At 48.1% G+C, this 13,979-nt stretch overlaps 1 protein-coding gene across 1 annotated transcript in view; it reads right to left on the minus strand.

The window, feature by feature from the left end:
• Positions 1-9,469: 9,469 nt before the first annotated feature.
• Positions 9,470-13,979, minus strand: part of TARS2 (threonyl-tRNA synthetase 2, mitochondrial) — a 50,396-nt gene continuing 45,886 nt past the window's right edge. Inside the window, exons 17-19 of the mRNA XM_084823864.1 lie at positions 12,962-13,034; positions 12,230-12,344; positions 9,470-11,804 (exon numbers count right to left, since the gene is read on the minus strand). Coding sequence (XP_084679990.1) covers positions 11,656-11,804; positions 12,230-12,344; positions 12,962-13,034 — 337 coding nt within the window. The 3' untranslated portion in view covers positions 9,470-11,655. The remainder of the gene's footprint in view (positions 11,805-12,229; positions 12,345-12,961; positions 13,035-13,979) is intronic.

Here is a 13,979-nt window from a genome sequence, read left to right on the forward strand (position 1 = left end):
GCTGGTCAAATCCCCCACAAAGACCCGAGTGGTGGATACCACAGACAGGGTCTTTTCCAGTGCTGGCCCCACTATCATGGAATGCACTCCACAGGGACATTCACCAAGCCCCCTTTCCTGTTTTTAGGTGAGCCCTGAAGACCTTCCCTGTATCGGAAGCCTTTAAAAAAATAATTGATCATTCTGCCTTTCTTGGACTTCCTGGTGCACTTAGTGTCTTACTTGCACTTTTTGTATTTTCTACTGTTTCAGAATTGTATTTGTACCGTCTAAGCTCTACTGTAAGCCACGTTGGGAAGAAAGTACAAAGGGGTACATAGAAATACAAACACAGACAGCTGTGTTCCGGTCCCCCACACAAAAAACCCAGGGTCATGCATGTTCAGTATGACCAGGGGTGGGTGGGGATTCTTTACTGACAACAAATACAGTACTGAGACCAGCCTTGAACGTTAGGACAGATTGGACAGGTCTGTCAGGGGCTGTTAGGCTATTTGGCTAAACAGAACCTCCATATCCAGAAGAGATCTACCTCTGAAACTGGGTAACGTGGGGGAAGGCTGTTTATTATGCCTTTAAACTAATAACTAATAATAATAATGAAGCAGGGCAAAAGCTAATAGAGTTTTGCCAAGAGAACATGCTGATCATAGCAAACACTCTTTTCCAACAGCACAAGAGGCGACTCTACACATGGACGTCACCAGATGGTCAATATCGAAATCAGATTGATTATGTCCTTTGCAGCCAAAGATGGAGAAGCTCCATACAGTCAGTCAAAACAAGACCTGGAGCTGACTGTGGCTCAGATCATGAGCTGCTTCTTGCAAAATTTCGGCTTAAATTGAAGAACGTCGGGAAAACCACTAAACCGTTCAGGTATGACCTAAATCATATCCCTGATGAATATACAGTGGAGGTGAGGAATAGATTTCAGGGATTAGACCTGAAAGACAGAGTGCCTGAGGAACTATGGACGGAGGTCCGTAACATTGTTCAGGAGGCAGCAACTCAATCCATCCCAAAGAAAAAGAAATGCAAGAAAGCCAAGTGGCTATCTGATGAGGCTTTACAAGTAGCTGAGGAAAGAAGGGAAGCGAAAAGCAAGGGAGAAAGGGGAAGATATACCCAACTGAATGCAGAGTTCCAGAGAATAGCAAGGAGAGACAAGAAGGCCTTCTTAAATGAACAATGCAAAGAAATCGAGGAAAACAACAAAATGGGAAAGACTAGAGATCTCTTCAAGAAAATTGGAGATCTCAAGGGAACGTTTTGTGCAAAGACAGGCATGATAAAGGACAAAGAAGGCAGGGACCTAACAGAAGCAGATGAGATTAAGAAGAGGTGGCAAGAATACACAGAAGAACTATACAGGAAAGATCTGAATGTCCCTGATAGCCATGATAGTGCGGTCACTGAACTTGAGCCGGACATCCTAGAGAGTGAAGTCAAGTGGGCCTTAGGAAGCATTAGTAACAACAAAGCTAGCGGAGATGACAGTATTCCAGCCGAGCTATTTAAAATCCTAAAAGATGATGCTGTTAAAGTGCTGCATTCAATATGCCAACAAATCTGGAACACTCAACAGTGGCCACAAGACTGGAAAAGGTCAGTTTGCATTCCAATTCCAAAGAAGGGCAACGCCAAAGAGTGTTCAAACTACCGCACAATTGCGCCCATTTCACATGCCAGCAAGGTGATGCTCAAAATCCTACAAGCTAGGCTTCAGCAGTATGCGAACCGAGAACTACCGGAAGTACAAGCTGGGTTTCGAAGAGGCAGAGGAACTAGAGATCAAATCGCCAACATTCGCTGCATCATGGAGAAAGCAAGAGAATTCCAGAAAAACGTCTATTTCTGCTTCATTGACTACGCTAAAGCCTTTGATTGTGTGGATCACAACAAACTGTGGCAAATTCTGAAAGTGATGGGAGTACCAGACCACCTTACCTGTCTCCTGAGAAACCTGTATGAGGGTCAAGAAGCAACAGTCAGAACCAGACATGGAACAACCGATTGGTTCCAAATTGGGAAAGGAGTACGACAAGGCTGCATATTGTCACCCTGCTTATTTAACTTATATGCAGAGTACATCATGAGAAATGCCGGGTTGGATGAATCAGAGGTCGGAATTAAGATTGCTGGGAGAATTATCAATAACCTCCGATATGCAGACGATACCACCCTAATGGCAGAAAGCGAAGAGGATCTCAAGAGCCTCTTGTTGAGGGTGAAAGAGGAGAGTTTAAAAGCTGGTTTGAAACTCAACATTAAAAAAACTAAGATCATGGCATCTGGCCCCATCACTTCCTGGCATATGGAAGGGAAAGAAATGGAAGCAGTGACAGATTTTACTTTCTTGGGCTCCAAGATCACCGCAGACGGTGACTGTAGCCATGAAATTAAAAGACGCTTGCTCCTTGGGAGGAAAGCTATGGCCAACCTAGACAGCATAGTAAGAAGCAGAGACATCACCTTGCCGACAAAGGTCCGTCTAATCAAAGCTATGGTTTTCCCAGTAGTAATGTATGGCTGTGAGAGCTGGACTATAAGGAAGGCTGAGCGCCGAAGAATTGATGCTTTTGAACTGTGGTGCTGGAGAAGACTCTTGCAGGTGCCCTGGACTGCAAGGAGGTCAAATCAGTCCATCCTAAAGGAAATCAACCCTGAGTGCTCATTGGAAGGACAGATAATGAAGCTGAAGCTCCAATATTTTGGCCACCTAATGCGAAGAGAAAACTCCCTGGAAAAGACCCTGATGCTGGGAAAGACTGAAGGCAAAAGGAGAAGGGGACGGCAGAGGATGAGATGGCTAGATAGCATCACGGATGCAATGAATATGAACTTGAGCATGCTCCGGGAGAGAGCGCAGGACAGGAAGGCCTGGCGTGCTATGGTCCATGGGGTCACGAAGAGTCGGACACGACTGAACGACTGAACAACAACAAACTAATAACCCAAGTTCTCTGCGTGGTGTATGATAATTAAAAGTGTAAACAATTAATAAAAACAGCATACAATAAAACCAAGATAAAGCCAACAGCAAAAAGTAAAGATGTTCCAGCACAGAAAACCAGCAGCAACAGAAGTCCAGCTATCAAAAGGTAATAAAAAACGTTCTTAAAATGCCTGGGAGCATAAAAACGTCTTCACCTGGCTCCAGAAAGCCCATAACATAGGTGCCAGGCAGGCTTCTCTGGGGAGGGTATTTCACAACCAGGGCGCCACCACCAAAAAGCCCCTCTCTCTTGTAGTCACCCACCTTGCCTCATTTGGTGGGGGCACCTGGAGCGGGGCTTCAGCTGATGGGCTTAAGGTCTGGACTGGTAAACGTGGGAGGAGATGTTCCTTCAGGTAACCTGGCACCAAGCCATTCATAGCTTTCAAGTTTAAAACCGGCACTTGCAATTGGGCCTGGGAAAAAACTGGCAGCCAGTGCAGATGGTGAAGTATTGGCATAATATGATCAAATCAGCCAGAACCAGTAAGTATAGCTGCCCTATTGTGGACTAACTGAACTTTCAGGACCGTTTTCAAAGGCTGCCCCGTGTGTAACGCTTTGAGATCATTCAAATTGGAAGTTACCAGAGCATAACTGTTGCAAGGCTCTCTCTGTCCGGGCTGCCTCTGTGCCTTGCACTGTAGGTTTCCCAGAGGCCTCTGACTGCTTATGGAAGGAGGACATTGGACGCTCCTTGGCTTGATGCAGCAGGACTCCTCTTGCATCCTTCCCAGAAAAAGTCATCCATCAAGTATCTCTAGAACAGAACATTACTGGCAAGACTTTGCCTGTTTATTTGTTTACTTATTTATCAATGTATGTCACATAACTAGTGAGCATGCCAAAGTCCCATTCATTATCAAAGTTCACCAGACAAATCATTCCTCCAACTAAGAATGCCAGTACTCTCACCCGCACCCCAAATCAAGAAGAGGTACTGATCCGTCAGTCCTTTCCGCATCCCATAAGTGCCCTGGCACAAGTGCAGGAATTGGAAGGAAGCTGAGAATACCACATTATTCATTCCATTCATCTCATTCGTTCATTCATTACATTTCTATGCTGCCCAATAGCTAAAGCTTTCTGGGAGGTTTACAAGGATTAAACCCTTAAAAATACATTATAAAAACCATTTGCATACAAACATATAAACAGCACACACAGGCACACAGAGATATCTAAAGCAATTGTAAGCCATCAACAGTGAGAAAAGGCCAGGACCTGATTAAAACCTCATCATATGGTGCCAAAGGCCTGAGAGAAGAGGAATGTTTTAACCTGGTGCTGAAAAGATAACACTGTTGGCGCCAAATGGGCGTGGTTGGGGAGATAATTCCGTAACTGGGGGGCCACCACTGAGAAGGCCCTCTCCCTCATTGCGGTCCTCGGAGCCTCCCTCGGAGGAGGCACACGTAGGCAGGCCTTAGGTGCTGAACGTAGTGTACAGGTTGGTTCATGCTGGGAGAGGCACTCTACCAGGTATTGCAGTCCCAAGCCATGTAGGGCTTTTAAAACCAGCCCCTTGAATCAGCTACCTTAGCTCATTTTTTTAATTTTAGAAATGAGCTTGTTCTCCTTACTGGAATAGCCCCAAACTCAACTGTGTGTAGCTGAAATAAATGTGCGTTCATCCTGTTTACCTTCGCCTCTGTTTCCTTCCCTTTGTTATCTCACGTGTCACATTTTACACTGTAAGCTTCTTGGGGACTTAAAGAAATGCACATTCTCCCCCGTTTACTCTTGCCTTTGTTTTTTAAAAGCGTATTTATTGATTTGAAGAGTTTTCAGTAATGGAACAGAAATACATTAACCAGCATTTAGCCTTCTCTAACCTGGTGCTCTGCAGTTCGGCTGGACTGCAACTCCCAACAGCCACTCTTGCATTCCAACCCATATGAATGGCCTCAGGTTGGGCAAGGCAGCTTTGAAGCATTAATGTTAAACATTATCACCAATTTTCAGTTGGATCCTCTCATGGGTAGGGACTTATCCTCTTGCACTTTCTATAGGATGGCATTTTTTAAAAGCTAAATAGTTATTTGTAAGAGACGTTTATTGTTATTATTAAACAGGCCCTTGGCACTGGCCACATCTAGCAAAGATAGCTAGATTGCACAGCTGCTTCAGGCCACAGAATCCAGAGTGGGAATGGTGTATAGGGCAGGAGTTAATTTTGCCCTCTTCGCTCGGTTTCATGTAAGGGATACACACCCTGCCGTCCTCTTCCTCGGGGCACAGGGCTGACACGTAGATAAATACAGCCAGCCATCTCTTTCAACTGTCACCACCAGCAGCCATTCTGGCAGGCTGCGCAGAAGGAGATGAGACGGAGAAGCGAAGCCCTTCCTCCAGCCCTGCTGAAAGGCCACTTCCTTTTCCCCTCCTCGCCGCCCCGGGAAACTTTTTGGTGGACGAGTGGGATTAAAAAATACCTTAAATAAATAAACAAATAAGACAGTGAAGCAGAATAAGATAAACTAAATTAGATGCATATTTGAACACTGATCTCATCTGATCTCGGAAGCTAAGCAGGGTCAGCCCTGGTTAGTCCTTGGATGGGAGACCGCCTGGGGATCAGGCCCCCTGCACTGAGCAGGGGGTTGGACTCGACGGTATTGTAGGCCCCTTCCAACCCTAGGATTCTATGAGTCTATACTTTTCTACATGTTGCCTTTGAGGGTTTTCTTCAGGTTTCATTTTCTTGGGGTGGTATCTCTCCACCCCCCATAACCCCCATAGATTATACCCAGTTGTACTGATTGTGCGCAAGATTTTTTTTTTACCTGAAAAGAGCGTGGTTGGTGACCGTGCAATTGGTGCCAGAAACGCGGTTGCACAAGAGACCTACGCCACAACGTACTTCAGCTCCACCATTCCAGTTTGAGAAGACGAGCAAAATTGCACAAGGCCCCTGAAGTCATCCTTTCCTCACATTAGTATTCTCCACTCCCCGGCCAAGAGGAGTGGAGGGCGGAGGGGAGAAGGGCATTGTGAAAGACGGATCTTTCGCTGGCACACAAACTGCTTGAGAAACAAGAGGGCTGTTAAGAAAATAAAATATCTCAGCTAGGCCTACTCCCTTTCCTGGATCATCCCCACAATCCAAGGCTTGGCTTTGGGGCATTTGCATCTGTGTGAAGAATCTCAAGAGCCGGCAACAAGGGAGCAAGCAGGAAAGAAGGCCTCTGTTAGGGTCAAGTGCACCTTTTTGAGAAAACACCACAGAACCACAGCCCGCCCACACACAACTCAGACCGGCAGGTTCAGTTCCAGGCAGTCTTGAGTTCTTTCTCCCCACCCCATCCCCGAACTTCAGTTTTTGAAATTACGGAGAGTCCCGACTCCAAAAGAGCCCCACTTCAACGTGTGAATGGATTGCAGCAGAAAAGGGCAACTAAAACCATCGAGGGGCTGGAGCATCTCCCCTATGAGAAAAGGTTACAACAGCTGGGGCTGTTTCTTGAAAAAAGGAGAGTAAGGTCCACAAAATTATGCATGGTGTGGAGAAAGCAGATAGGGAGACATTTTTCTCCCTCTCTCAAAATACTAGAACCCAAAGGGGTCATCCCATGAAGCTGACTGGTGGGAGATTCAGGACAGATAAAAGGAAGGACGTCTTCACACAGCGCAGAGCTAAACTGTGGAACTCGCTGCCACAGGATGTAGTGATGGCCACCAATTTGGATGGCTTTAAAAGAGGGTTAGATAAATTCCTGGAGGAAAAGGCCATCAATGGCTACTAGTCTTGATGGGTATGTGCTACCTCCAGTACCAGAGGCAGTGAGCCTATGTGCACCAGTTGTTGGGGAACATGGGCGGGAGGGTGCTGTTGTGCTCGTGTCCTGCTTGAGGGTTCCTGGTCGACAGAAGGTTGGCCACTGTATGAACAGAATGCTGGACTAGATGGACCCTTGGCCTGATCCAGCATGGTTCTTCTTATGTTCTTCTTATGTCTCCCTGCTAGTCGATGGGTCTTGGGCTGGATTCCTCAGGTTTGCAACTCACTAGAGGCTATAAAAAACCCCAAACAAGTGCAAACCGGTGGATTCCAGATTGATGTGCAATTTCAGATCAGGGTTTGAGCTCTGGAGCCTAACTAGAACGTCAGGACTCAGAAACAGGCAGACTTCAGTCATACGGGAAGTACTCTGGTTTTTAAAAACAAAAAAACTAGAATCCACCAAATGGAGACAGGCTCAAAATGGTGGCTCGGGTGATGTAACCAGTCACCTAGTGCAGCCCAAAGGCCCACGGGTAGGCCAAAATATCTGGAGGGCCATAAGTTGTGCACCTCTGCGTAAGCCACATACTGGAATGGCCTGCGTAAATGAGTACAATCACTTAAGAGGCAACCATTCACTACTCCTGTTTTACAGCTGAGGAACACTGAGGTGGACTGACAAGCGGTTAGTCCAAGGCCAGACGTGTTGGAGGAGGAGGAGGAGGAAGGGACGACAGCCGGTGCTCTTAAGCCTTAAGCCCTATTTTACAGCTGGGGATAGAAATGTAAGACGTACAACATGCCCCTGGGTCAGGTAATTGTGCATACCCTGCTGCCGTTTTGTTGCTGCTGCTGCTGCTAAATACCCGGGACTTAGAAAACCTGGCTGACAGATCTTCCCCGCAGATCTGGGTTGGCCCAAAACATTTTGCTGCCTGAAGCCCAGCAACAAAAAGTGCCCCCTCAGGTCAAGGAACGTAGTATGAAAAGCAGGTCAAGCTATTTTGGCACCCGAGGAAGAAATTCCCCCAAGCACCTGTGCCCCTGGTAGTAAAAACAACAACACAATCATCAGCAATACAATCATCAGTTCCAACAACTAAAAATCTGCTGCCCTGTCATGACACCCAAAATTAGCTGCCTGAGGCAGCCACCTCACTGCCTAATGGTAGAGCCGGCCCTGCAGGAGATTTAACTCCTGCCTGAGTCTTGGTGTAAAGCAACACCAGCATGCTTTTGAGCATGGGCTACGAGCATCCCATGTATCCTTTGGCTCCCCCCTTTCCCTAAATCTCCTCTTTGGGGATACGAAAACAGAGTTACAGATCTGAGCAGCCAGGTTGTAAGGTGGCCAAAAGACCCCAGCTCTCACTCTCTTTCTCTCGTTAAAAACGAACTGGTGAATGCGGAGTTCTGTTTGGGCAGGGTTCCAGCATTGCCTCGGGTTGTTGGCAGAATTCAATTACCCAGGCAGATTTAAAAGCACTTAGTCACTCAAACACAAGTGAGAAAGCCTTTCGAACAGGTTTTTCCAAACCTGCAACGGAAATGGAGCTCATGCCTCCCCCTCCCTCATTTTTAACAAGCCTAAAAACCACATCAGAAAGGTGCCCGTAAAAGTTTACTCACGGCCTGGGGTTTTAGATTACCCTCTATCTGGCTTGTCATCAAAAGGGAGCGTTTCCATTCAACAAAAGGAAAGGGGCATACGACTTCATAGGCACCAGCTGTTGTCGAGATCTGGAATGCCAGAAGGACGAGGAGATGGCTGCACTTACTGAAAAGCGAGCAAAAGGCTTTCTGCCCATGCACAGAGCCACCCTGTCATCGCTTCATTTCATCTGGCATTTAGGACATGAGTTAATGGTTTTTTAACTGATGGTTGACACGGGGAGACTTGTGACACTGCTGACAAAGATCTTTCCAAGCCCAGCCACCCGAAGTCTGTTTCTATCAGAGACGCTGAGGATTGAATCTGGGGCCTTGCTCATATAACGCAGGTGCTGTATCCACCGAGATTTGAGCCCCGTTTAGAACTATTTTTGCCACTCTGAGGAGTGAACATTCCAAAGTCTCAAAAGCAGCCGTAGCCAGGGCTGTGCAAGGATTTAGTTTCAGTTCACGAAGCACCTGAGCTTACCCTGTCTGCAACCCCAAATGTGAACACAAGCAGCAGCACGCTATTTGAAAATGTTTTCAAACATTTGAAAAATGTTCACAAATCCCTCAACTTGCAATCGCATTTGAAAAATGTGCATTTTTTTTTTAAACAGTGCACGCTGAAATGGCCATTTCCCCCAAAGTACGGGTTTTCACACTTTAGTCAATGCAGGGGAAGTGCCCACTTTTGAAAAACGCGCAAGGAAATGTGCACTTTCCCCATTCAAAACGTGCTCTTTCCCCTTTGAATGAAAAGAAAAACAGGTTGCCAACGAAAATGGGAGTGAGCCAGAGTTTCAAACTGAAGTTTGGAGAATTTTGGTGAGCTTGAACATTCCTGCTTCTTCCATCTTCAGCAACAACATAGGGAATTCACAGCTAGTCTGCTGAGTTTTTCCAGCTTTCGGTTCTGAGGGCTTGTCTTAGCCAGTTGTCGTAAGAACATCAGGAGGGCCTTGCTGGACCAGACCCAGGGTCCATCCAGTCCAGCATTCTGCTCACACAGTGGCCAACCAGCTGTCCATGAGAAACCCACAAGCAGGACATGAGTGCAACTGCACCCTCCCGCCCATGTTCCCCAGCAACTGGTGTATATAAGCTCACTGCCTCTGGTGCTGGAGGTAGCACATAGCCATCAAGACTAGTAGCCATTGGTAGCCTTCTACAGATATTTATCTAACCCCCTTTTACAGCTACCCACATTGGAGGGACCATAGCTCGAGTGGTTGAACAGATGGTCCCAGGTTCGACCCACAGCATCTCCAGTAAAAAGGATCTGAAGTCGCTGGGCTGCAAGACAGCTGTCAGTCAATACCAGGCTCGATGGACCAGTGTTCTGACTTGTTATAGACAGCTTTGTATGACTCCAAAGTGTAACTTTTGGCTTAATGTTGCTGGCGGCTGGCTCTTTCCAAATAAAGCCCCTCCACTGCAATCCTGCAACGACCCACCAGCGTTGGTCTTGTCCTTTCTACCCATGAGGAAGCAATGCATGCTGGGATGTGGCCACTGTCATTCCGCCTCAGCGGCAACAGACATAAACACAAAGATGGCGCCTCCATGTCCTGGCCCACTGGAACGCCACCTGCCTCAGGGTTTTGAGACAACGCCTTGCCCGTGAGCAAAGTTTAGGCTGTTCTGAACAGGTTATTTGAGCCCAAAGAAACCTCTGTTCAACGCACCGGAGGTTATTTTGAGCAACAAAAAAAGCAACTAATAAAGGTTATTTATTAGTTTAAAGCCAAACTGAGTCAGACTTGGGTGGCTTATCCACATCGCCCGTTGCCCCCAGCTAGCCATTTTGTAAACTAGAAATAGCAATGTGTTTCTGTAAGGAGTGACCTCGAGCCTGCGTGATCATCCAAGTCTGATTTCCTCTTTCCCAAGGGCCGGCCAGATGCCCCAACAGGCACCCCACAAGCAGAACCAGCTCTCTCCTGTTTTTCCCCAGCGTCTTGTCCGCAGAGGAAGACTCTGCTGCATTCAGCCACCACAGCTCAGAGAATATCGACAGGCCTGTCCTCCGCGATTGCGTCCCATCGTCTTTGACAACCGCCTAAGCTGATAGGCTGCTTCACATTTTTCCTCTCCCCTCCCCATCCCTTCTTCCTTGTGTCTCGTGTCTGTAAGCCTGTGGGGGCAGGGACCGTCTTGTTGTACTGAATAGACGTAAGCCGCTCCAGGAGCCCCTTTGACTGAGGACTGCGAGAAGAAAAAATACTTTAAATAAAGAAATACGCTTTAAAAGGCTTAGCCGTGTTGGTTGAGAGCAGGAGCAGATAACCAGGCTCAATTACGTCTTGGGGGGGGGGGGAGCCCACTATAGCCGGAGGGTTGTTGTTCAGGCTCCCCCAGCAATTACTCACCCCACTGTTATGGAGGATTGTTTGCATCTGATAAACGAAGGTGGAGATATGAGTAGTTTTTGACTCATTGTGTGAAGGGCCGCTCTCTCTTTCCAACCCGATGGTGCATTGCAGGTTTCATGGAATAGGTCGGTATGAATCACTTGAGCCATTCATTCACATACCTGCCTACCTGGCTAAGAATGCCCCCAAGCCAGCAATTTCAGGCGCACCTCCAGCATCCTCAGGAAAAAAGACAAAAACCTGACCCACTTAGCCTGACCGTGACCCAGACCCAGCCAAGTGGCCCGGAGCTAATGTGGAGCCTGCGACACCAACCCATCATCAGCCATTGAGGATGTGGTGCAATTACTCGAGAGAAAAAGTATTTTAATTACAGGCCTCCGCAGGTGAGACGGTGACCACGAAAGGCAGGCAGGCCAGCTGGGAGGACTTGGCCTCCCGCCAAGAACTCGTTTCCGTGAAGAGCCGACCCTGGGAAGCGGGGTCCCCTTCTGCCTCTGCGTCGAGCGCTGGACTATTGCTGCTGTGCACGCTGCTCCGCCAATAACCCCTGAGCAACGCCAAGTATCCAGAGGCTGCTCAAGAAGGCGGGGAGCCAGGCCAGGGTCTGATAGGCAGAGGGGTCAGCCAGCCGACAAATAAGACTCCTGTCTGATAGAAGGTCCCGGATTCCAAGTTACTGCAGCTGCTCCTTGCTGAGAACCAGCATCTTGAGACACCATGCAAAATGAGACAGGGAGGAAACCACAGGCACTCTCTCCTGCATCCCAAGACCACCAGCCCAATGCCACAGGAAAATTATGAAAGGTCTGCCCTTCTTTGACTCATTAACAGCTTTCTTTTTCTGCTCTTGCATGCACACATCCTGTCCCTCTGCCAGCAAGGGGCACAAGTCCGTGACGGCCTCAGAAGAGCTCCTCGGCGTTTCTGACACGAGCGTCCCGGAGCTCTCGCAGCCTGTGCAGCGTCTCGTGCAAATCCCGCTCACCGTGTTGGTGGGCGTCACGGCTACGGACATTCACGGTGCGGTTGGACATCTCCTTCCGGCCGACCACTAGGACAGAAATGAGAGAGACGGAAAGGTTACAGGTGTTCGCAGAGGTTATAGAACAAGGCTGTGCACACTCCCCATTCTTTAAAAAAAAGCCCCTACACTTTCAAGCCTATATACAAAACCCTAAGGGCCAGAAAGTCGATTCTTCCCACTCACCGCCCTTGAGCTATTTCTTCACTCTTGTAGAATTGCAAAATCCACACCAGGCCTTGGCTATATACGGGGCCCAATGTTTTCATTTTGCTCAGACGACAGTGAGCTACAAGGACTAAGCCCTGTGACGGGGATGTGCGAGAGCTCCGTGGCAGAGAAGCTCCCCGGCATTTCCAAGTCGGGCTGGGAATACCTGGACAGCCACTGCTAGTCAGACGATACCAACTCAGCGGAAGGCAGCTGCACCCTCTACCTGGTTTTCTGCTGCTTACCAAACTGGAAGTTGTACTGAGCCAGCTGGGCCTTCCGGATTTTGCGATTGAGGGTTGACCCCGAGTCAGCATCCACGTTCGTCATGAATCCCGCCTGGCAGAAGAGCTGGTGGACCTGAAACGCAACGGATGGACTCCGGAGGACTGCAGCACCCGTTGCAAATGGCTAGCCTAGCCCCAGCCTGGTCAGGATATGGGGTGGGGGGAGCGTACCCTATTATTTATTTTTGTAATTAATACAACATTCTATATACGCATTAACATTCTGTGCCAAGGCAATCAAGGTTTCTCACCACAATAGGCTGAATTGTGCCAGCTGCCCAAATGTGCACGAATTCCCCCACTTTGCATACATTTACTAGACTTCTTTTTAAAAGCTTCCCAACCCTTTGGCATTGTTAATTCTTCTTGTACTGGGGATGGGGAGGGAGATGCTGCAACATAAAGGGCACTTAAGCCCTTTCCACGGCCACTGGGAAAATTCACCCGGATTCCGAGATCTCAGCAGAGCACACTTTTCAGCTAAGAGGACTAGAATCTATTCTTTTTTCAGCCATAAGCATTTTTTTTAAGGAGCTGAAATCTTCAGGAAATGGAGTTGTGCGCCTAGGACCACCCCCTTCACTCCTTCTGTGCCCCTGCAAAACCTCAGCATACACACCCAAAGGGCTGTATGTGACAAGAAAGCAGGAAGACCTACTCCAGAGATCGTTGGTGCTTCATCTGTCTCACCTCATGGGCGTATTCCTCCACGTCTGGGCCAACTGGGATCACCATGATTTGGAACGGGGACAGCCAGAAGGGCCTGCATAGGGAGCAATGTTGGACCTAGTTAGAATAAATCCACTGCAATGAACGGGACTGAAGTTAGACAAGCACTGGATAGAACCCACTGGATACTACCCAGAACATCCTCAATACGGCTCAGCTCTTGTTTCTCCTCCTGCAGTTCCTATCCCTGGGTGATCTCCAAAAAAACTCTCTGCCCAGCCAATACCAGAGGGACCGTAGCTCAGTAGAGCACCTGCTTTGCATGCAGAAGGTTGCAGGTTTGATCCCCGGCATCTCCAGATGGGGAAGGAACTCCTCCTAAAACCCCGGAGAGCCCTTGCTACTGGTCAGTGTCGACAATACTGGGCTAGATGGACCAAGGGCCTGACTCGTATAAGGCAGCTTCCGACGTTCCTATTTAAAGCAACCCTGACTCAGAACCTTGAGGACTAGAATCTTTATTTTTAGGGAAAGGGCCATTGCTGCCAGTCAGTGTCAGCAATACTGGGCTAGACGGACCCAGGGTCTGACTCGGTATAAGGCAGCTTCCGATGTTCCTATTTAAAGCAACCCTGACTCAGAACCTTGAGGACTAGAATCTTTATTTTTAGGAAATAGAATCATAGAATAGCAGGGTTGGAAGGGGCCTACAAGGCCATTGAGTCCAACCCCCTGCTCAATGCAGGAATCCAGGTCAGAGCATTCCTGACAGATGGCTGTCCAGCCTCGTCCTGAACGCCTCCAGCGTGAGAGAGCCCACTACCTCCCTGGGTAATGGGTTCCATTGTCGTATTGCTCTAACAGTCAGGAGGTTTTTCCTGATGTTCAGCCGGAATCTGGCTTCCTGTCACTTCAGCCCATGATTCCGTGTCCTGCACTCTGGGATGATGGAGAAGAGATCCTGGCCTTCCTCTCTGGGACAACCTTTCAAGTACTTGAAGAGTGCTATCCTGTCTCCCCTCAGTCTTCTCTTCTCAAG

This window comes from Heloderma suspectum, chromosome 17 (genome assembly GCF_057233095.1).
Source record: "Heloderma suspectum isolate Gila_16-S chromosome 17, 16-S_ref, whole genome shotgun sequence".
NCBI lineage: Eukaryota > Metazoa > Chordata > Lepidosauria > Squamata > Helodermatidae > Heloderma > Heloderma suspectum.